The following is a 25683-nucleotide window of genomic DNA, read 5'->3' on the forward strand; positions in this document are numbered from 1 at the left end:
CACTGATGAATCTAATGATAAAAATTTCAATTGAGCCAGGTCTATACTTTGTTAACATTTTTATTGCTACGTGCTCCCAATACAACAATCAGCATCAGTAGTGTACACTTTGATAAAAAGGAATTTTTAGCTTAGTAGAAAAGGAAGCTCAAAGATCAGAAGTATAATGAATATATACATCTTTATGAGAGGTGTATGTGTGTGACCAGCTTTCTCTGTAATCCCCTGTGGACTAGATGCATGCACACGCAAGCAAACTAGAGAGAATTTCATTCTGAAATTTTAGGGAAGAAAAAAAAGATTTCTGCTTGAGGCTCAGAGATTTACAATCTGGAATTCACCTAATTCATTTGACCTTCAAAAGTCTTGCACCAAGTAGCAGCGATTCTTTAGAGGTATAGAGTCAATAGATGAAGCTATTATTTTTACCATGGTTAAAATGCAAAAAGTTTTTGCACATTTTCTGTGTTGAGAGGTTAACATATTTACATTTTAGTTTGCAAACTGTAGTTTTAGATGGTTCAGAAACTGACTTCAAAATCATTATGCTGACAACATTTATCTTTTTTTTTCCTTTAAAGTGTAATTCATGAAATACTAATTTCTTTCACATACTTCTTTTCTGTTGTTTCTAATTTAGTATTTCATTAAACAGCTAGCTGTCTGAGCCCATACAATTTTATGTTTCACTGAAGGGGAACAAGTTACCAACTTTGCATCAGCTCCTCTAAAATTGCAAAAGCTTTGTATAACATCAATTTTCAAATTTATTTCTTTGATTTGGCTGCTTTAGTTTGCTTAAATTTCTCCTCTATGTACAGAACAAAGCATGCAGCTCTATTTATGTCTCTCTAGTTTACCAAAATATGTCATTGGTATTAGAGTAAATATTTAGTACATAAAAATACTATCAAGAAAAAAAATCAAATTTTAATAAATATCTTCAGTTCTGAATTCTATATACAGATACTTTACATCTACTCCCTGGAACTTCTGGCTTCACTGTAAGTAAACTGATCACTGACATAAATTACTAGCACATTATTGCAGTCAGATGCATTGTGGTTGTGACCATGTGACTATGAACCATGCGGAAAATAAATATCGCAACCATTGACAAATACTGTCTTGAACCTGCTTCTAGAGCCCTACAGCCCTACTCTATTTGAGTGTTAATCTAGTTTCATGATGCTTTTCTCAGCTACCAACATACAAATGATCTCAGAACATTTTTCATTATTATTACAGTACATTGAGTATACACATTTGTATAGGTCAACAATGAGACAACTCAAAACAACACAAGAACAGAAGACAATCAATGGTGTCTACTGAAGCCCTGGTAAAAGGTTTCTGTTTTGTCTTGCATGGGCTCATTTACTGGTCTCTGTTCCCTGTGACTACAAGTATGCTAAGACACTAATCTTATTCTTCTTTATTTAAAGGATGGAAGGTAATATCTGCAGCTTATCTATTCTTTTTCTGTAATTTACGTGTCACATTGTTGATCAAACAAAACCACACAACCCAACCCTTTGTATTGTCAGTAGCTGCAATTCTAACTTCTTTGTAATATTCTCCTTTGAAAATCAACTCATACAATGTCAAATAAGGCCATACTCAATGACAGGCACCTAGAACATCCAGAAATGTAACACAGTAAACAATCATTTGAGAACACATCTCTTAAAATAATACTGATTTCTGCAATATACAGTATTTACACAAACAGCTGCAAATTTGCTCATACAATATTTCTAATATAGATAAATAGGAATACAAGTCTAAGAATTCTTTGCTCCAAAACTTTTTGTTAAAGTGTAAACCATTGGCATCTCTTTTTTCTTTTTACTGTAATTTTTTAAAATTAAAAAAGAAATCAGCTGACATGCACAATTGGTTCCAGTCCCTTTCCTGCTTTAGAAAATGACCCACACACCTAACAACTTACTTTCCTCCAGTCAATAATCTTTGGTGCCTTCTTCCAATGAATTCTGGTAAATGAGTCGAGGCAGAACAAAAGAAGGGCGAAAGCAACTAGAAAGTGAACCAGCACTTTTTTTTCTTCCACTCACAGAGAAAATGAGCTGATGATTGATGGAGAGTTCCACTTTAGACAAGCTGTATGCACCATGGAGAGAGGCAGGTCCTCCAGATTTTTCACCGACATCGAGCCTTTTGGCTTCCCTTGCTCATCTTTCCGACGTGGATGACCTTAGCGGACGTCTCTTGTCAATAAGCTTTTCATCTTTCTTTGAGGTTCTTGCCTGAGAAGAAGCACCTATGGAATCACTGGCTGCAAGGAAGGGGGCAGCAGCCAGTTGTGGAGATGAACTGAGGTGGCCACTCTTGGTGGGTGGGGAGGCCGGTCCCAGAGTTTTATTTTCTGCTGGCTGTGCTTGCCTCTGGGATAAGTTAGCACCATTGGATTTACTGTTTGGCCTGAAAGCAGCATGCTCATTTGGACCTGCTATGGAAGAGATTCTGCTCAAAGATTTCTTCTTTTCAGCAGGAGTCTCTGAATAGTACGGAACCAAAGATGTAGGCATCACTAGGTATCCAGGGAGGTCACTGGGGTTAAAGATAGCATCATCATGCGTTTCAGCAGCTTCTGAAAGGTACGGCGGTGGCAGGGTGCTACTGCGCTTGCTGCAGGACTCACAACATAACTTGTTATAACCTGGTATGGAGCAGTATCGTGCCAGTACCTCCATTTGACAGAATATGGACTTATCTCCCAAACATGGCTCATCTACAGAGATTCAAAGAAAAATAAAATAAGACATATATCCAAACATAAACAGTGGACAATATGCATGGAGCTAGAGGGCATTATGCTAAGTGAAATAAGACAGAAAAGGATATATATTGTATGAACTCACTTATATGTGGAATCTAAAAAAATAAAATAAAACAAAAACAGAATCATAAACTCAGAGAACAAAGGAGTGGTTACTAAGGGAGGGGCAAAATAGGTGAAGAAGATTAAGAGGTATAAACCTCCAATTACAAAATAAATAAGCCATAGGGATGTCCCACAGAGCATAAGGAATATGGCCAGTCATATGGTGCTAACTTTGTATGGGGACAGACTTATTGTGGTCCTCATTTCATAATGAAATGACATAATGTTGTATGCCAACTATATTTCATTTAAATATAAAAATAAATATAGCTAAAAATAAAAGGAGGAAAAGCATGAAAATCGTTTATGAATATAAAAAGATTTAACTAAGATCTACCATTGATGGGTGTTTTCCACATAAGCCTTTGAGTTAAAATATGAATATTAGAATAAATTTACTAAAAAAAGTTATTCTCTCTATGCAAAGCACTTGAATTGACCAGCACTTTCACATTCCCATCAAGAGTCTTCAGATCGAGGGTATTTTTTTCTTCTTAGGAATGTATTTCTGATTTTAGAAAATAGAATATTGGATTTATCATACTTTTAAGATATAGAGAGGCATCTGTTTTTAAAAATTTTATGATAGTTCTGTCTTTATGATAGAGTAGTCTCTATATTAAGTTTAAATTGAAAATAAAAAATACTAAAGATTTGTTGGAACATATTAAATCTTAAAACTATATTACTAAAAGAAAAATCAAGATACAATTTTGATTCAGAGTATATTCTCCAGAGTGAAGCAATAGTTTCATGTTTACCATTGAATGTTCTCAGGTTATTTGTTATTTGAAAGCACAAATCTGTGTAACATGTGCCAACTTTCTTATGAATAATACATTGTTAATTTTATCAAATTGACAGTACTTTAAAGAATACTGAGTACCACTTATAAAACACTTGGGAGGTGTGTTTGTACATACTATTTCCATTATTTTAAAATTTTATTAATCATAAGTTGTAAGAATTAGATTTCAAAAAATCCAAACATTGAGTTCATAAAAAGTCTGTACTTCTTTTTAGCCATTCCAGGGCATATTCTATGCAGAGCCCATGTGCATAATCCCACACAGAATACTGATCTCATATCCAAATAATAAACGCAAAGAATTATAAATTGTGGCATTTATGTAATACAATCACCATGACGATGTAATGTTGGGTAATTCTACATTGCTAGGTAAGGAACTTGCTATATAACTTGCCAAAGAAATTGAATCCCTTTTCTAAAGTTTGAGGGGGGGATCAAAAGAGGAGGGTCAGTTGGCAAGACCAATAAAGATTAAACCTTATCACCTTTGTTAGAGTTTGAATGTCATGTACACTTCCTACACTCTAAGATGACTTGTCTTTGCCTGACATTTACACACCTATGATACAGTGTGAAGCATCTGAACATCTCATACTAGAAAAGAATTAGGTTGTAATCCTAATTAGGTTGCAAATCCCTGCAAATTAATGAGTTTTATGTCAAGTATCAATCCCTTATTGTATCCAAATTATTTTTTCTATGCTTATGTCTTTCTATGCCTATAATATTTTCTTTTGGATTAAGGAAGAGAATCAAGCACATACCTGCTGACAATTGGGCATATTTGCAGAAATATACAGCTCTACCAGTCATTGAGATCAATAAAGCTTACAGAGTGTTTAGCCTTCTGACAGTAACACTTTTATAAGAGTAAAACATTACAGTGGCAGTAATTTTACAGCTTCTGAGTAGGTAAATTTGTTATTTTGGCTTTGACTTGTGCTTTGAACTTTCAAATATACTTTCCAGAGAAAAATGATTAAGTATGTAAGTCCTTTGTCTCCCCCTCATGGTCATACTTGTTCATGCCACCCCACATTATCAAAGGGAAATGTGCAGAGGGATAATTCACAAGGAAGACTAGACAGGTAATGGGAGAATAGGAAGGGAGACAGAGAGAGAGACAGGCACGGAGAGTCAGAAGGGAAGGAACACTGGGGGTTGGGAAAGAAAGAAGGTGGGGAAGACGAGATGGGGAAGAGGGGAAGAGAAGGGAAGATGGAGAGACAGAGGGCGAGTGACAGAGACAGGGAGAGGGGAGGGAAGGACAGATAAAAGTGGAGGAGAAAGAAGGACACCTTTAGACACATGTGCCAGAAAGGGAAGGATGAGGGGTATCAGGGAGAAAAAGAGGGAAACGAAGAAAAAGAAGTCAGGAAGACACAGGGAGAGAGTGAAGGGGACAGGGAAAGAGAGATGAGGAGGAGGAAGGGAGGCCAGGAGAGGAAGAGAGTGAGTGAGAGAGGGAGAGAAGAAAAAGTGAGTGGAAAAAGCATGTGCGGAGTACACAGAACGGGAGCAACCCACAAACAGCAGGCAACAGTAAATCAAAAGCAGGGAGTGAGACCCACAGAGGAAATGAGAGGAGAGTGAAGTGGAGACACAAAACGAGGCAGACAGCTCACAGGCAGATGTAGAGAAAGTGACAGAAAAGGAAGAAGGAGACAGAGCTATAGAAGCTGAAACCATCCATATATGCTATTTATTACAACAGCAAATTGAATTACACAGACATCCCGGACTCATGACAGTTCCACTTTTGATTTATGGATTTCACAATGGTGTGAAAGCCATATACATTCAGTGGAAACTGTACTTCAAATTTTGAATTTGGATCTTTTCTGGGTTAGTGATAAATGGAATGATCCTCTCGTGATGCTAGGCAGGGCAGCAGCCACAGCCCCCAGTCAGTCAGGTGATCGCCAGGGCAAACACCTTTTAATCATACTGTACCCAGACAACTACTCATAAGCTTTGAGTTAGATGGTTTTGCCCAAGTGTAGGCTAACATGAGTGTTACGAGCATGTTTAAGGCTAGGGCATGGTGTTCATTAAGTTGCGCCCACGCGACGACATATGCATGCATGCTCAGTCATGTCTGACTCTTTGAGACCCTAGCCCACCAGGCTCCCCTGTTTATGGAATTCTCCAGGCAAGAAAACTGGAGCGGGTTGCCATTTCCTCCTTCAGGGAATCTTCCCCACCTAGTGATGGAATCTACATCTCTTGCATTGGCAGGCAGGTTCTTTATCACTGAGCCACTTTGGAAGCCCTGTTCTGTAAGTCAGTTGTATTAAATGCATTTTTGACTGAATGTATTTTCAACTCAGAAAGAGTTTATCAGGATATAACTCTCCTGTAAATTGAGGAAGATCTGCACTTTAAAATAAAGAAAAGAGACTCTGTTTTTGCAATACTGAAGGAATAGGTCAAGCAAATTTTAGCCTAGGTACAAGGTGCCTATTTTGCAAGCACATTTGTTGAATATTTGGGCTTTCCTCATAGCTCAATTGGTAAAGAATCATCTGCAATGCAGGAGACCCAGGTTCAATTTCTGGGTTGGGAAGATCCACTGGAGAAGGGATAGGTTACCCACTCCAGTATTCCTGGGCTTCTCTTGTGGCTCAATTGGTAAAGAATATGCCTGCAATGCGGGAGACCTGGATTCGATCCCTGGATTGGGAAGATCCCCTGGAGAAGGGAAAGGCTACTCTAGTATTCTGGCCTGGAAAATTCCATGGACTGTATAGTCTAAGGGGCGGCAAAGAGTCAGACATGACTGAGCGACTTTCACTTTCATGGATATGGATGCAGGTATTGGAAACGGCTTTGTGAATGACATTTATCATCTGAATGTCTCAACTGAATAATTTTAGTAAAACATTGCATAACATTCTGCATTATTATGCCTTTAACAATAATGTGAAGTTATAAAGAAAATCAGAGAGAAAATAAGTAGCTTCTTCTAGAGACACAGATTGACAGAAACTTCATATGGGGTGATACGGCCCTCACCCTAGCATTACCGTCCACTGGGGATCATGGAGGCTGCAGTGGTGATGCTACCTAACTGGAGGGGATACTGCCTCAGACACCCATCTTAAAGAACTGTATTAGGCTAATATTTCAAGTGTGTTCTCCTAAAGTTATTTTTCAATAAGCAAACGGGAATTTCAGAGCTTGTCCCCAAAGGAAATTCTCCTTTTTTGTGGCTCAAAAACATGGTCATAGTGAGAGTTTGATGCATGAAGCAGGGTATTCAAAGCTGATGCTCTGGGACAACCTAGAGCGATAGGGGAGGGGAGGGAGGTGGGGAGGAGGTTCAGCATTGGGGGACACATGTATACCTATGGCCGATTCTTACTGATGTATGGCAAAAGCCATCACAGTAAAGTAATTGTTCTCTAATTAAAATAAATGAATTAATTAAAAAATCAAAATAAAGAAAAAAGATAACCATGGTCAGAGCAGTGAAATCAATCCGTGTCACACCTACCATTACAGGGAGGCAGCTGACAAGCTCGGACAGACTCAGGCTTCTCCCCGTCGCAGTGGTCACCGGCCCTGCAGAGGACCTGCCTCACCTCTGTTCCCTCACCGCAGGTCACTGAACACTACAGAAACAAAGGCTATGATTGTAGACGTTTTACTCCACCAAGACTGCCTCTCTTCCTTTCCCCATGTGCACACTCAGGCACACACATGCACACACAAGCATACATGCATATATAGCTCTGGGGTTCTTTCTCTGCTATGCAGTGTTACAGCGACTTTGGAGACAGAGAATCCTGTTTATACCCTGGCTTCATCCTTCACCAGCCTGGGAACATTGCTTTTTCTCTGAAAGTCTCAAGAGAACTGTTGGGAGTAAATGAAGCAAAGGAAACAATGTATGTAAAGCAGGTTAAGTCTGGAACTTAGGAAGCATTTGATGCTGAAGAAGTCATTGTTACAGTGTTAACACTTTCTGCTGGTGCTGCTAAGTCGCTTCAGTCCTGTCTGACTCTGTGTGACCCCATAGATGGCAGCCCACCAGGCTCCCCCGTTCCCCCCGTTCCTGGGATTTTCCAAACAAGAACACTGGAGTGGGTGCCATTTCCTTCTCCAATGCATGAAAGTGAAAAGTGAAAGTGAAGTCACTCAGTCGTGTCCAACCCTCAGCAACCCCACGGACTGCAGCCTTCCAGGCTCCTCTGTTCCTGGGATTTTCCAGGCAAGAGTACTGGAGTGGGGTTCCTAAAACCAGCGGCGGAGTCCATTTTCAGGGAGCGGATCTCGGATTGAGCTTCCCCTTCTCTCACCTTCCTTACAGATGGCAAACTGACTCATGTGCTATGCTGGAACTACTATTATTCTATTCCCACAAATTCATTTATTTAAGGAAGGGGCTAACTGCTCTAAAACTAAGACCAGAAATAGCCATGCTGTTGATCTAGGTAGGATCTGCAGAGGAAGAAGGCTTGTTCTAGGGCTCTGAAGAGAGTGAAAGGTGAGTTCTTCCAGTCCTGTGCAGGTAACTTTCATTGGCTTGTTCCTTCCATCCTGGGTCTGCTCTCCACTTCCTCCTTCATTCTCTATCTGCTTTTTTGAGTCCCTGTCCTCCTAGCCACTCTTCTACGGCCCCATAATTCCTTATTTGGAATCTTTAGAAACATCAAAGATCTGTGGTTGATACACGGACTGAGACACTGATTCAGCCAGTCACCAAACAGACGTTATTCAGACAGGCACCAACTGGGCACTGGGGCACTTTTTTTTTTTTTTTTTTTTTTTTTGAGAAATGCTTGGTCTAGTGCTGAGCACAGGCTCAAAGACAGGAGTTATGATACACTGCTGTGATCAGCAAGTCATTGGTAGGCTTCTGCTTTTGGAATGAAGAAGAAGGACTGCAGAAAAGGTGGTATTCTGGACCATGAAGCTGAGCCTTGATGGATGATGGGTAGATGGTCAGACAGACAGAAAGGGAAGGGCAAGCCAGCCAGAAGGGAGGAGGCTCCAACCAGCTGGTCTTTGGAAGAGTGAACAGTTTCCTCAGACTGGGACAAAGAGGTGGAATAAAGGAAGACAGATTAAGAAGAGTTATCGTGGGATTTATTTATTTATTGCTGGTGATCATCTTGCAGTGTATACAAATACCAAATCATTAAGTTGTACATCTGAATCTAAGGTAGTGTTGTATCAATTATACCTCAATTTAAACACACACACACACACACACACACACACAAGTAGTGGGGTGTCACATAGGGCACGGCCCTGAATTCAAGGTTAGGGATTTGAAACGTATCTAGGAGGGACAATGTGGTCAACACTAATATTAGAAAATCAGTCACCTTATAGACAGCGTTGTATCCCAAAGCATCCGAATGTGGCTTGCCCCCATCAATGAATCTTACATGCAAACACTGTTTTAAAATACCATTTTTTTCTTAATACGCCCAGGTGCTTACTGATTCCACACAATGTGACAGTTTCTCCATTCACACAAAGCCCACCTGATACAGAAGCGAAATTAAAATATGTTTCACATGCTTCCACACACATACGCCGCCCCTCCCCGGCCCCTCAGAGTTCGCACACCCACCTCGTTCCAAGGCCCCGTTTTCCACGGGGCCGGGCAGGGCACTCTGTTGCAGGGCCGGCGGCTCTCGGGCCGGTCGCCCGCGCAGTACTTGCTGTGCACCGAGCGGTTGGTGCCGTCGTGGAGCGGCTGGAGGCAGCGCACCGTGCGCAGCTGGTAGCCGGAAGTGCCGCAGGTTTTGGTGCAGTGCTCCCACTCTTCCGCCGCCCAGCTGCAGGGGGTGGGCGTGAGGGGTTAACATCGGCCATGGAAACCCCGGGGCACCGTGCGCCCCTTCCGGCACCGTAAGCCTAGGTTTTTCTGCTCTCTGGGTGAGGTACCACCCAGGAGGCAACTTCAGAAATATGCATGCATCAGTCTCAGAACTTTCTAACAAAAGTAGGTCTGACACTTCTATTTTTTAGGCCTTGGTATTCTGCCTCCCCGGTGACTTTGAAACAACCTTCTCTCTTCAGAAAGGATCATCTACAGAGGGCTTTGGAAACTCAGCTTAAGGTTTTCCCGTTAGATTCAGGCATCATGGTAGTTTCCAAAACTAGCCCCCACTGGTAAACAGGATGTGGTATACTGATTGCTATTATTCATCAAAAAAAGAAGGAAATAATACCACATACACTATCATGGATGGACCTGGAGATTACCATAGGAAGTGAAGTCAGAAAAAGACAAATATCATGTGATATCACTTATATGTGGAAACTAAAAATATGATACCAATGAACTTTTGCCTCAGGGTGTTAAATATCTCATGCTGCTGCTGCTAAGTCGCCTCAGTTGTGTCCGACTCTGTGCGACCCCATAGACGGCAGCCCACCAGGCTCCCTCATCCCTGGGATTCTCCAGGCAAGAACACTGGAGTGGGTTGCCATTTCCTTCTCCAATGCATGAAAATGAAAAGTGAAAGTGAAGTCACTCAGTCCTGTCCCACTCCTAGCGACCCCATGGACTGCAGCCTACCGGGCTCCCCTGTCCATGGGTTTTTCCAGGCAAGAGTACTGGAGTGAGTTGCCATTGCCTATATCTCACAGTAAATATAAAAAGGATCCATCTGATCCCTGCCATGACAAACTGATTTGACTGCTGCTGCTTTTTCATTACTTCATGACTCTACACATGTTTTAATATTCTGAGATTACTGTTCCATCTCTGTGGTTGTTGCTGCGAAGGCTACCTGACATATCCATTATATTTGAAAATTTTTGTTCTTCAGACAGGCCCTTATTGACCTGATAAAAGTTGTATGCTTGAGCAGAAACCACTTCCATGAATGTACCTGATAGAAACATTTCCAAGCAGATATTTTAAAAAAGATTTCCTCGGGGACATTCCCAAATTACACATCCAAGTTCAATGTCAGTGTCCCAGCACTCTCTAAATTAGCTATGGATACACTATTACGGAGAGTACTTCATTACATATATCCCAAAGGGTTGTCACCATTGATTACCTCCAGCTAATCAACCTGTCAGAATGTAATGGAAACACACTAATTGTCCTTTCCAAAGTTACTTTCTCTCTGCATTTTTTAAAAATTCTGTATATACGGAGCTTGTTGTTGTAGCTGTTTAGTCACTAAGTCAGGTCTGGCTCTCTTGTCACCTCGTGGACTGTAGTCCGCCAGGTTCCTTTGCCCATGAGATTTCCCAAGCAGGAATACTGGAGTGGGTTGCCTTTCTTTCCTCCAACCTAGGTATTGAACCTGTGGCTCCTGCATTGGCAGGCAGATTCTTTACCACTGAGCCACCGGGGAAGCCCATATATGCAGCACCAAAATATAAGCAAGTTAAGACCTTGGCAGTTTCTGCTCTTCAGAGTTTGAGATTGCCCTAGTTGTCAGCTGACAGTAAGAATGAATGGTGGCAGCTGAGGAAGTTTACTCAAGTTTTGAAGACTTCAATAGTGATTCTCATTTGAAGATAGGTATTACATGAGAGGTATATTATACTTCATAGTCGTAGGTACTTTTGGCCACCAGAGAAACCTGGACATATGATAATTAACTCAGCAGGCCCAAGAAAGATAGTCAAGTTCCTGGTGGCTCAGATGGTAAAGAATCCACCCGCGATGAGGGAGACCTGGTTTCGATCCCTGGGTTGGGAAAATCCCCTGGAGGAGGGCATGGCAACCCACTCCAGTATTCTTGCCTGGAGAATCCCCATGGACAGAGGAGCCTGGCGGGCTACAGCCCATCGGGTCTCAAAGAATCAGACATGACTGAGCGACTAAGCACAGCACACACATATAAACAAATCTATATACAAAACAGATTCACGGATATAGAAAACAAACTTATGGTTACCAAAGGGGAAAGGGGGGTGAGGAGGAATAAATTAAGAGTATGGGATTAAGAGATACAAACTACTATACCTAAAATAGAGAAGCAGAAAGGATTTACTGTGTAGTACAGGGAACTATATTCAATATCTTGTAATAACCTATAAAGTCAGGTAATCGGAAAAAAACGGAATAATTTTCTTGCACACCTGAAATTAACACAATATTGTAAATCAACTGTACTTCAATAAAGAGAAGCACAAGTAAAAGTGAGAAGCAGAAATATGGTTAAAAAACACAGGACTAAAGGTTTATATAATTTCTATGAAATAATCTGATCACTGTAAGCAGGTACACATATTAGCTTCGAGTAAAAATTAAATTAAAACTAAAAAGAGCTAATGCCATTTAAATCCCTTTCATTTTGTCCTTGGTATATAAGGATAGGTAAAATAAATGCTTACAGCGGATGTGTGCACTCCTGAATATTGCACATTCTTCTAATAGGTTTTGGCTTTTTGTTGACCTCACAGAAGCTGCGATGAACCATTTTGTTATCACTTTTCCTACGGCATCCGTATTTAGTGTACTGGAAACCTGGGGAGGCAAATATATTTCTGATTTAGTCATTTATTCATTCTGTCACCTATTTGATCATTTATTCATCCATTTCATTCATCAGATATTTATTGAGCCAGGCACTGTTCTAGGTGCTCTAGTTCCAGAAGCAAATTAAATAATTAAATAAAAGTTAAACAAAAATCCTTTAATAAATATAAAGTATTAAATAGCAACTTCATGCTTGTTAATGAACTAGATCCTGAAATACAGTCTAGTAAGATAGTCAGGAAAACTATGTCATACCTAGTGACATAGGCTTCTACAAAGCCATGTCAATAATTGACTGTAGAGGGCAGCAAAGGAGCACAGAGGGGAAGTTCTCTGCCTTAGCTGGAGGACAGACAGAGAATGTTTACAAGATCAGCACTTCCCTGGGCAGAATCCTCAAGTTCAGACAGCACCAGTAAAGGCAATGGACTTCACTGGTGGTTCAGTGGTAAAGAACCTGCTTGCCCCTGAAGAAGACATGAGTTCGATCCCTGGGTCAGGAAGATCCCCTGGAGTGGGAAATGGCAACCCACTCCAGTATCCGTGTCTGGGTCCCAGAAAAGTTGGGCATGACTTAGAGACTGAACAACAACGAAGAGAATGAAGCAGAACAATAGTCCAAGCAAATGAAATGATAGAAAACTTCAGGGCTCTTTGAATGGCTGAAGTATGGGATCCGGTCTTAAAAGATCTGTGGGCCAGACAAATGTTTAGGGAGTTATTGAGGGTCTCCCCAGGCACCGACTTGGACGTTTAAAAAACATATATATATGGACGGAAGAGATGGGCACGGGGGTGGCGGGGCGGGGTGAGGGGCGGGGCTTGGATTAGAGGTCAGGTATGAAGAGGGAAATGGAGAAGGAAATGGCAACCCACTCCAGTATTCTTGCCTGGAGAATCCCATGAACAGAAGAGCCTGGAGGGCTGCAGTCCATGGGGTCACAGAGAGTCGGACACGACTGAGTCACTGACACACATATATATTATTTTTTAATGTTTAAAAACATTATATATGTGTATACATATATTATTTTTTAATTTTGGAAAATTTTAAATCTAAAAAAGTGTAAGGAAAGCACATGAATATGCCTTACACCTAGATTAACCTTTTTTTTACCATGTCAGCATATTTGACATACATATTTTTACATCATATATATTAGTTATAACATATAATAAACAGATTATATCAGTAAAGAATCTGCTTGCAATGCAGGAGAGCCGCATTCGATTCCTGGGTTGGGAAGATCCTCTGGAGAAGGAAATGGCAGCCCACTTCAATATTCTTGCCTGGAGAATCCCATGGACAGAGGACCCTGGCAGGCTACAGTCCATGGGATCACAAGAGTCAGACATGACTTAGCAACTAAACGAGTACCACATATACATTTACATATAAAATGTTGCTGAACCTTTTGAGAGTAAGTTGCTAACATTCTGATTCTTCACTTCTAAATACCTCAGCATATAGCTCACAACAAGCACGTTATCCCACATAGCTACAATATACTCTTAAAATCAGAATATTTAACCCAAATATAATACTATTATCTAATATAAAGACGATATTCAAAATTTATCAATTGCCCTATAATGTACTCTATAAAAATGTTTCTCCAGTCAAAGAACATGCATTGCATTTAGTAGTCATGGAATTAATCAGGAATAGTTTTAATCTCTTTCTGTCTTTTAACATTTTTGAGATGATAAGCCAGTTGTTTTGTAAAATGTCCCACAGTCTGGGTTTATCTGTCTCCTAACGGTTCGATTCAGGTTTTCACTTTGGTCAAGAATATTACATAAATTATGTTTTGTCTTCAGGGTAACATATTGAGAGAAAGAAGGATCTGAATCAGGGAATATAATTCTACTCATTCATTTATTCATCCATTCAAGAAATTACCTAGAAATGAAGAGAAGAAAATCAAATTTAGTTGGCTAGTTAAGAGACTTCTGCAATAATCTTCCCTTTCAAAGTCGAGAAGGAAGCCTGATGAGGGAGGAATAGATCTAGCAGATATTAAAAAGGTGCATCTGAAAGTCTTGTGACCAAGTAGATGTCGACGACGCAGCGGTGGTTGGTGGCAGTTTAGTCACTAAGTCGTATCCAACTCTTGTGACTCCAAGGACTATAGCCCCCCAGGCTCCTTTCTCCATAGGATTTTCCAGCCAGGAATACTGGAGTAAACTGCCATTTCCTTCTCCAGGGCATCTTCCTGACCCAGGGATCAAGCCTGGGTCTCCTGTACTGCAGGCAGATGCAGTAGGAGGATCCAAATTAAATAATCATTTTGTGGTAGATAGAGTATCATTTTTGTTTCATTTAGTTTTGGGCCACACCCGTGGCACACAGTATCTTAGTTCCTTGACCAGGGACTGAACCTGTGCCCTCTGCAGTAAAAGTGCAGTCTTAGCCACTGAACCACTAAGAAAGTACCTAAAGTGTCATTTCAAATAATTATCTAAAAACATTTTTTGTCCTTTCTAGAGAAAAACCTTTAAAAATACATCTTTGAATTTAAAAGTAAAAATATTTACCCAGGCATTCCCTGCTGTGAATAATTTCTTGTTTTCAACTATGAAGTGTTACTATTGTGAGAGAATTCTGTCTAGGCTAGCTCCATTGTGGAGCACTTGTTGTTCCAAACTAGAGGAATGGATAATGGGAGAGACTGAGAAACTTTGAGCTGAGCTTAATGGATCTACTCCAGAGAGAGAGCGGACAGGTAGCAGAATGCAGTATAAACAGGTACGAAGAAGCCAGGCTACCTACCTGGGTTTGTATCTTACAGTGCTGAGCTTCCCTGTGCGTCACTTTCCCCACCAGTATGATAGAGGTAAAGACAGTACCAACCTCTTAGAGCCATCCATCATTAAAGTATAAAACACTTAAAATAGTATCTGGTATATAGCACAACTAAGAGCTCTTCCATTATTAATGCTGAAAAGAATTATGGAAAGTAAAAGCGGAGGAGAAGGAAGGTAAGAAGCAAAAGACACTGAGGTTTGGGAGAGTTAGGAAAGAAAAAAGTGACCAAGGGTACCACTGCATGGATATAAGACAAGGGGAAAGGGCCAAGGAATTTTAAGATGGTCTACTATTGATATGAATGGATTCCTATCATTTGTAGATCCTGAGATTTCAGTCAAAATGCTTTATATGTAAGTTCTGGTTATGTCTGGTATTTCTCAGGTTGTATCCTCAGTTAGACACAATCCTTAAGGCAGAAGGAAGAAGACTGGCTTTTATATGAATTACATTTTAGTATAATAAATGGGTTCAATTTGTTACCTCCACCACAGGGTTTGGAACACTGAGACCAGCTCTTCAATGCCCACTCAAAAGTATCTAATTCTTCCTGGATGACATTGTTGCTGTTGATTGTAGGTGCAGAGTCCTCGTGGATGATGTACTTATATGTCAGGCTAGAGCGGGTATCGTTCTCCTGAGGTATAATCTAATGTATACATGAAATAGATATGTAAATCACCTGAGTTTTAAATTTGAATGAAAAATTACAAATATTTCAGAATACGTATCTTATTAAAACTGGAAGACTTTCAAGTAGTTTCTAAAAATAAGAGTTTTTTTTCTTTCTATCACTTAAGTATAGGTATGTCTTGACTAAGAAAAAAATGCAAATATATAAAGTATCTTGACATTAAAAAGTTTAAAAAAATACAATAAAATTCAATTTAGAGTTCCTCAAGTTACATAATTCCTGAGTGTACTTAATTGTTACTCTTTACAGTAGACTTTTGTTATGGTGATAAAGATAATCATATTCCGTCCAGAAAATATAGAGATCATGAAAAAATATAAAGAAAATAAAAATCATCCATAATTCCACTAAACCAGAGAAAACTAAAGTCACTTTTATTATTTGGGGATAGAACCTCAAGATATTTGCATATGTGTGTGTGTGAGTGTGTGTCTATGTGTACACATACATACTTTTCTGGTCTTGCTTATTTCACTTAACATGTCACGCACTTCCCAAGACAGTAAATATTCTTTGAAAATACATTTCTAAATGCCAGCATAGTGTTTACTCTTAGTGCACGAGTGCACGTCCAGTCACTCTGCCGCTGCTAAGTCGCTTCAGTCGTGTCCGACTCTGCGCGACCCCATAGACGGCAGCCCGCCAGGCTCCCCCGTCCCTGGGATTCTCCAGGCAAGAACACTGGAGTGGGCTGCCATTTCCGTCTCCAATGCATGAAAGTGAAAAGTAAAAGTGAAGTCGTTCAGTCGTGCCCGACTCTTAGTGACCCCATGGCCTGCCCCCCACCACGCTCCTCTGTCCATGGGATTTTCCAGGCAAGAGTACTGGAGTGGGCTGCCATTGCCTTCTCCAGTTCAGTCACTCAGTCGTGTCCAACTCTTTGCAGCCCCATGGACTGTAAAAGCTCCTCTGTAGAGCCTTTTTGTAGACTGCCAAGCTCCTCTGTCCATGGGATTTCTCCAGCAAGAATACTGGAGTGGGTAATCATTTCCTACTCCAGGGGATCTTCCTGACTCACGGGTCTAACCCAGGTCTCCAGCATCCCCCACACTGGCAGGTGGATCCTTAACCATTATTCCACCTGGGCAGCCCATTTAATCCTAGTGTACCTTATTTAATCAGAAAAATTAATATCTATATTTTGATTAAAATTTATCCCCATTTTTGTGATAATTTCTGATTTTACTTAATGTGGTAAAGGGTACAAACACATTTTTATAGTTCTCATAATAGACCAATGAATGGCCCTTCAGAATACTTAAAACAATGATTATTTTCATAATGAAAGTATATGAAGGTGCTCCCATTCAGCACTGTGTATTAAATCATTTTCCTCTTTGTTAACTGAATGGGCAAAAAAATGTTGTTTTAATTGCTATTTATTTGATAAATAGTAAAGATTAATTTTCCTAAGTTTATTGGTCACTTGTATTTTGTCCACCATGCATTGTATGTTCATGTCAGATCCTCTTTATTTTATTGTTATACATATTCTTTTTTTCATGTAATCTAAGCAATAGAAATATTAATCCTTTTATAATAAACCTTGCAAGTGTATTCTCAGCTTTTTATGTGATCTTTACTTTTCTAGCAAAGCACTCTTTTTTATAAATAGTTTTTATTGACTTTCATGTAGTTTTTACAGGATTGTATCAATTACACATGGCTCCCTGGGGTCACTCTAATATTATTGGCGAAGCCCTGCAAGAAGGCTCTGAGGCCAGACACCTGTGATGCTGGAGAAGAATGCAATGTAATTACATATGAGTAAAATAGAGCTTCTGATCACCAACCAATCAAACTTAAAATAATCGAAATAAAATTTGATTGATATGTATTTTCCTACAAAATTATCTAACCTATGGAACAGAATGAGAGTCCAGAAATAAGCCCACATAAATTTGGGTAGTTAACTTGTGACATAGATGAAAAGGGAACTTAATGGAAAATGGACATTGCTTTCAACAAATGGTGCTGGACACTGGTGGCTTAAAAAATGTGTGTGCAAGTCCTTTGACGCTTTCTCTCTCTCAAGAAGTGGAGCTTAATTCTTCTCTCCTTCAGTGGATCCTGGACCAGTGGCTTGCTTCTAGCAAATAGCAGCAGATGTGAAAGGATGTCATTTCTAAGGTTAGGTTAAAAAGACTGACTTCTGTCTTGGTGGCATTCTCACTTTCTGGATCATTTGAATCACTCACTTCTGGAAGACAGCTGTCATGTGATAAGGACACTTTAGCATCCTATTTAAGCATCCATGTGAAGAAGCTTGGGAGCAGTCTTCCAAGGGCTTTCAACTGCCATGTGACTGAACTGGGAACTGAGAAAATTCTCTCCAGTGGAGCCCTAAGGTGACTGTAGCCTCATCTGAGAGCATCCTCATGAGATACCCTGAGCTAGAACTAGTCATGGAAGCTATTCCCAGATTCCTGACCCAGAGAAACTATGAGATAATAATGTTGCTTGTGTTCAGCCACCAAGTTTGGGATGATCTGTTATATAAGAATAGATAATGTATGGATATCCATGTACAAAACTAAGACCCTAATGCAGACAAAGTGTGTATAAAATTAGCTTAAATGGTTAATAAAATTAAAATGGTTAAATGTAAAACTATAAAAGTTACAATAAAAAGAAGAAAACGAATTTTGATCCTGGATCAAGAAAAAAGAAAAAACAACCATATATAATAAGAAAGTCTTGATCCATAAAAGGAAAAATTGATAAATTGGACTTCAATAAAGTTAAAATATTTTTCTTTATGGAAAACACTATTAGGAGAAGGAAAAGAAACTACATATTAGAAGAGAATATCTGAAAAATCACATTTCATAGAGGATTTATATATTGAGTATATATAAAAACTCTGAAAAGTTAAAAAGAAAAAAGCAACCTACTTTAACGATGGACAAAAGATCTGAGCAGACACTTTATCAAGCAGAAATAATTTTCAAATGAAGAAAGATTTGAAATTTAGTGAGATGATTTATTTTAGATTGGTATAATATTTTTATAGGGAATCCAATAAATATTGGTTTGGTATACAGAATCTAACAATATATTTCAAGTCAAAATGATCACTTCTGCTTTCATTCATGAGGAAGTAACAGAGTTGCCTTCCTGATATTAAAAATAATAAAACTGGATACAATATTTGAGAGAATTTTTTTCTTGCAATGAATAACATGGCAAAGGATAATGATCTCCATGAGGAGAATTACTGGCTTCTGAACAGGGCCAGGTCTGGACCTTGGTATGGAGAGCAGGAACCCAAGCCAAGTCAGTGTCTCACTGAGCTGAGGAGTGGGGAGTTTGGGGCTTTCAGAGACACGGGCGCTAAAGAAAAGAGGGCTTCAGAGAGGGTGGTCCAGAAAGCTGCATGAGTTTTCTACATAGAGGACTGGCCTGTGCTCGCCCAGGCCAAGAAACCATGCTATCCACCAACGAGCGGCTGCCATGGGGCTGGGAGCAGGACAGAGGTGCCTCGGGACAGGCTCCCCAGAACTTCAGACATGCAGTTACGGCACCAGAAAGCCAAGACATAAGAATAAGAACAAAATTGAAACAGATCAACCCTCAGAAAGGAAAACTGAGCCTCCAAGATCAGTGGAAACCAACAATAACTGCCAGACAGAATAAAACCCAGTGCTTTTAAGGAAGGCAAGGTAAACTTAAAGGCCTGACAACTCACCATCTCTTATGCTCAGTGTACAATAAAAAAAGTATAAGAAGTATGACAATGTGAACTATAATCAAGGAGAAAAAAAAAAAGAGCCCACAAAATCAGGCAATATGAAGTCTCAGGACTTAGAGGAAAAGTTGGACATAGTGAAAATATATGGACATCTCAGTAGAAAAATGGAAATTATAAGAAAAGAAAAAAAAAGGAAATTCTAGAAAACGAAGTACACTATCTGACATGAAAACTTTACTGTATGGGCTCAGTGGCAGACTGGAGACCACATAAGACAGTAAAAGAATTTGAACACAGTTCAATAGAAATTAGCCAATCTGAAGGACAGAGAAAAGACAGCGATTACAAAAGGATGAACACAGTTCATAAGTCTCGTGAACCAACTCCAACTGTTTTAACATACATGTAAGTGAGTCCCAGGAATAGAAAGAGAGAGATGGGGGAAAAATAAACTTGAAGACGTATGGAAAATTTACCTCAATTTAGTGAAAAACATCAATCTATAGAGCCACGATACTTGGTGACCCCCAAGCAGGATACATACAAAGAACATCACAAACTAAGCATGCCTCAGTCAAATTACAAACCGTCCAAGACAAAAAGATAAGGAGAAAATTGTAAAATGCAGCCAGAGAATACTGACACACTAAATGCACAGCAGCAACCTAAATGAAGCTTGCTAACTGCTGCTGCTAAGTCACTTCAGTTGTGTCCGACTCTGTGCGACCCTGTAGACGGCAGCCCACCAACTTCCCCATCCCTGGGATTCTCCAGGCAAGAACACTGGAGTGGTTACTTCTCATCATAAACAATGGATTCGAGCAGACAAATGTTATATAAATGAGTCAATGATGGCTCCTGTATATTGGCCCCTAGGTCCTTTATTTATACACAGCAAGTTCAGACTGATTAGCTCAAAAGTCCATTGGCACCAAACTCGGATTTTCACATAGCCAATTGTTTCAAATGTAGCCCAAACAAGTAGATTTCTAACCATCTAGAAGAGAAGGGGGAGACAGAGGATGAGATGGTTGGATGGCTTCATTGACTCAATGGACATGCGTTTGAGCGAACTGCAGGAGATAGTGAAGGACAGGGAAACCTGGTTTTCTGCAGTCCATGGGGTCACAAAGAGTCAGACACGACTGAGCAACTAAAGAACAGAGCCTGTTTGCTTTGCATACCCTTATAAAACTGGACCCCAAATCCACTAATTATAAATAAGACTTTGTGGTTATCAGGATCCCAAGCTGCTGCTGCTGCTGCCTTTGGAAGCTCTCCAACCTGGCGTCTCCCCGCTGTGCCGCTAGGCAACGTCACCTGGACGCATAATCTCCTCTTGAGTTTCCCTTCCTCCAGAAGTTCCTTTGCCCTTGTCTTCTTCCTGAAGGTGGCCTCACATGCAAACCTGCTAAGGCATCACCTGAACAATATGTTTGGGTGCCACCTCATAGTCATATCTATTTCCTAGATGAAACCCCAAATTCCTGGACCTCTCTACAATGATAGAAAAACATCTTTAAAGTGCTGAGAAAAAAACAAACAAGCTAGCCACTTCCAATTTTATTTCTAGTGAAGATGTCCTTTAAGAATAGAGTGACATAAAGATGTTTTCCAAGAATTGAAAGCAGAGAGAGTAACTGGCTAGCATGCATACCCATAGCACAAGAAATGTTAAAGGAAGTTCATTATATCAAAAGTAAAGGGTACTAAATAGAAAATCAGATTTACCAGGAAAAATGAAGAGCATCAACAATGCTAAATATGTGAGTAAATATAAAAATCTATTTTTTCTTTCCTTGTCTTTAAAAGATAACCGATTACTAAAATCAAAGATAATAATATTGTATTTCATTTATAATGTATATATAATAAAAGATATGACAAACTTCCCCAAAGAATAAAGAGCAAGGATAAATGGAATTATTAAAAACAAGCCAGTAAATAAAATTAATTCTAATTAATTATATTATATTAAGTATTTAATTATAAAATTAATTGTAATTAAGATAGATTAATTATAAAAATATAAAGTAAAACAACTACACAGTAAGCCTGTAATGCCACATACCAAAACAATAACAGGATCATGTAAAGGTCCATCGGTGTGGAGAGTTTCAATGTCATCTTCAATGTTATAATCCCATTCCACACCAAGATCTATGAAGGTCTTTGACTTGGCTTCCTCCCCTTTGCCATTTAAAATATAGTGGCCTGTAGCCTGATTCTTAATTGCTAAGGAAAGAAAAATGAGTAACCGGCAAACATTTTATCTTATTACAGCTTTGAAGATTCACAGTTAAGCCTCTCGCCTATAAATGAAAGGCTGTATTTATGAGTATCAAAGCAATTAAAATGAGTGTTACTTCTGACAGGACTCATGCTTCATTCAGTAGGCATTCAAAATTCTCAAGAAGCCTTCCTAACCAGTTAAAAATAGTGGCGAGATGGTGAGATAGAAAATCAAAATTAACAAATATTCCCATTCGAAAACACTGCCAAAGCAGTCAACACTTCCTAACTCATTCATCCCATACATTTCCTCAGGAAGCTGGAAATATTTTTAAAATAATGGCTTATTCTACAACAAGTAATACAAATGATTTATACTAGGACCGCATACAACATAATGCCTTTTTTATTTTATTTTTTTTTACTGTGTAGCTCTTTCAAGTTAAGTCAAAATATTAGAGGTACTCAAAACAGTTGAACTAATTTTTAGGCCAACAAGTAATTAGTCCTGACAACTATAAAATTCTAAAGTCACATTACCTACTAAAATGGTCAGGAAAAGCTCTTTACTGGTGACAGAAATTGTAATATATTACAGATTTACTATATATTATTAAATAAAATGCTTTCTCTAATGAATAAAAATAACAAATGGGATTTTAAAGGTTGGAGGTACGTTGGCATTTAATGATATTAGAAAATAAAATTTCAAAAGTTATTACTATTACTAAATGTGTAGAAAACATGAGTAATTTTAGTTAAATACATTTATTCCTCTTGAAATTTTAAACTAATTTTTCCAAAGATAATAATCTGAATTCCAGAATAAAAAGTAGGGAATTCCAATTATGGGATAAAGGACTGCAGCTAGACAGTGGAGACTGTTTTGGAATCTAGTCGTAAATATATTTTACATACTAGTAGGACTATTTTGGAATCTAATAGTAAATATATTTTAAATACTAAGAAAAAATTCCATGTAACACTAAAAAAAAAACCCAATACATTTTGAAGTTACATGTATTTAGAAAAGCAATTTACTATGTATTTTCACAGGTTTGACAGATGTGTCAGTTTCAGAAATCATCTTAGTAATTTAACGGCTCAAGGAATATGTGAAAGCTGTGTTTACATTTGTGCATTCATTTTAAATATAAACTCCTCTAGAATGACATTTCTACATGATCTTCTAATATAGAAAGGAGGAAAAATTCTTCTTTTGGAAATTATAAACAGGATAATTTGCAGATAATAAACAGAAAGCATGCAGAAAACGAATCTGCATGTGCCAGTCAAACTGGACACATAACAGATATCAGGACACTTTTAACTGGACTAGCACAACCTGGATGAGGTTGGTTTTCAGTCAAAGAACTTAAAATGCACTAAAAGAAGAGGCATACAGTATGGCATCAACCAAAATATCAGAATAAATTTGTCAACAAATATGGCAAATTTTTCTGATATTATTCCTTAATTTAGTGCATTTTATTAATATTTTACTTTTTCTCATCTCCCAATAACAGAATAAAAATGTGTAACAAATTCACACTTACCAAATTATTTTTTCCTTCATGTCCTAATGAACCAACCCAGGTATCACCAGAAATTAAAACTCTAGTTGTGAATATTTCTTATTAGAAAGAAAGAATAGTTGGGAGAAATGACCAACGCAAACCAGGTAATGATGACTTTATACACAATTTTGAACCTTGCAGACCTATGTGTGTACATAGATATAGATACCTATGCGTATACATGGACACAGATACACACATACTCATGTATCTATATCTCTGTATCATTTCTTTGACATTTCTACATTTCAGTGCATGTTAAAGCACAGCCAGCAGACAGAAACACTTACCAAGAACATGAGGGGAAGCCTCGTCTTCTTGGATTAACACATGTCTAGCACCAGGGGGTATATCAAACATCTTAAGGTACCCTTTGCATGTGTAGTAAATATTGGAGGAAGCAAAGAAGAAAACAAAAGCAACAACCTTGGTTAGTCAGGCATTACGTTCCTACAGCTCCTGCATGCAGAAGAAGGCATCCATAAACCGAAAAAAGCAGTTTTAGAAATTAACTTCAAAGCACTGGCGGATTTTGTGACACCTGGCACAGGATCAGAGGCATATTTTTCTTTATAATTATTAAGTTGACAAAAAATTAATTTTGTTTCTAACCCACTAGGCACTTATTTTGTATTGACCTACAATTCTGGCAACAATAATTCAGGCAAATATAACAGTATACTCTTCTGTGTCCCTCCATGCGACTTTAGTTTTTTAAATTATCCTTTTGAACAGTGGCTCATTTATAGTGTGATTAGTTGGTGAATTTCTTGAGGTTTTTTATTGGTCTATATATTATTTTAAAAGTCTAAGTGGCAAGTATAGATAGCTAAACTTCTAATTAATGAAATAGCTTCAGATTTAAAAGCCTGCTCTATTCTAAAGAAATTACAAAAGAAAAACCTGTGAGTAGTTTTCATTTATATCATGATTAGCAACTACTTTTAAGGCTTTACACAGTTATAAATGGCAATGTTGTAAAATATATTTTGTAGATTGGTTGGAAAACATCTGCAAGTTATGTCACTCAGTGCCTTTACACTGACTCTAAGTTCAATCTTCTAATTGAGAAACTGCAAACCAAAATGCTTAATAGGTTGTCTTAGGTTTTAAGGTCCTATTGTCCTATATAATAAACCTTCCTAGTATTATCACATGTCCTAAAAGTTATCTTAACTGAACTGAAAAATTATCTTAAGATCATTTAGAATTAAGGTCCTAACTATAAATCAACAATAGTCAGGGGAAATAGAGAAACCAAAATGTTTCTTCTCGTTTCCATCAAAAATGAATATAGGAAGATTATGCAACTTATACCTTCATTACATTATGAAACCTATAACTCATACATTGTAACTATTGACAGAAATCCAGTTATAAATATAAAATTGCTGGTGGAGTCAGAAAGAAATCTGTTTTTTGGTCATTTCTATATGGACAATGATTACCTATAGGTAGATTTACCTGACTTTTTAAATAATATTTATTAGTGTCTTAACTAAGTGGAGTGGTCATTTTGGGGTCAGGGTTTTCAGCACCTGAGCCTGGGTGATAATCAGTACATGAAACGTACCATGTTTGCCTGAGTGTCAGCAGCTGGAAGTAATGTGGTTAAGATACCAACAGTAGCAAAACAGCTTGATGCCATTTATGGATGCCCATCTTTCTGCAGTTTGCTACAACTTACCCAATACATTTTTAGCTTCCCTTGTTTCAGCAAGAGAAACACTACGAGCTCCTTTGGGTAAAGTGAAGGCTCCTCTTGTCTTCCCTTAAATAGAACGTCTTTAATTAGTAGAGAGTTCATTTATCCAAGTCTTGCTGTTTCATTGACTATACTATAAGCTTTGTATAATTTTATTAGGTAACATAAAATATGTTTCATAATCATATATATTGAAGTAAAAATGCATTTATAACAGTTAGCTAATGCCAATAAACTGTTAATAGTCAATGAAAGTAAGACTAAGCATGAACGAGAAATGATATAGGTGATTTGAAGTCGAATACTTGCAGATTTCATTTTCCAGCAACTTGAGTTCTTTATGGCATCTCTTGCTTAAATTTTTCCCTGTTGGAAAAGGTTAATTAGTCTATTGAATAACTATGATGATAGTATTAGTGCAAAAAAATAGATGTTAGATTATCTTGGAACAGTCTGAAAGCTTTCCTCTCTTCTTCTGAACTTAATTTGGAGGTTTAGCATAATTTTTGAGGTATCTGAAAAAAAAAGTACTACTACCTTTTATTACACATAATATAGAGAGGACAACAATGGTAAAAAACCATTTTGTTTACATTTATTCACTCTGGAAATAAGAAAAAATAATTATTTTACACCAAAATGAATAATTCATAACTGCAATAAAGCACAGTAAATTATTTCACATTAAGATGGAGAAAATCATGTTACTCTACTAAATGCATATAATTTATGTATATAATTCTAATTTTGTTTGCTTTATTAAAATAATACCATCAGCCAGAAATGGCAATATTT

At 38.3% G+C, this 25683-nt stretch overlaps 1 protein-coding gene across 1 annotated transcript in view; it reads right to left on the minus strand.

Moving 5' to 3' along the window:
* ADAMTS3 (ADAM metallopeptidase with thrombospondin type 1 motif 3) overlaps positions 43–25683 on the minus strand; it is a 292240-nt gene continuing 266599 nt past the window's right edge. Inside the window, exons 16-22 of the mRNA XM_018049560.1 lie at positions 23474–23554; positions 21446–21609; positions 15473–15638; positions 12036–12168; positions 9301–9508; positions 7213–7330; positions 43–2752 (exon numbers count right to left, since the gene is read on the minus strand). Coding sequence (XP_017905049.1) covers positions 2193–2752; positions 7213–7330; positions 9301–9508; positions 12036–12168; positions 15473–15638; positions 21446–21609; positions 23474–23554 — 1430 coding nt within the window. The 3' untranslated portion in view covers positions 43–2192. The remainder of the gene's footprint in view (positions 2753–7212; positions 7331–9300; positions 9509–12035; positions 12169–15472; positions 15639–21445; positions 21610–23473; positions 23555–25683) is intronic.

The sequence above is a fragment of the Capra hircus genome, chromosome 6 (assembly GCF_001704415.2).
Source record: "Capra hircus breed San Clemente chromosome 6, ASM170441v1, whole genome shotgun sequence".
In the NCBI taxonomy this organism is placed as follows: domain Eukaryota; kingdom Metazoa; phylum Chordata; class Mammalia; order Artiodactyla; family Bovidae; genus Capra; species Capra hircus.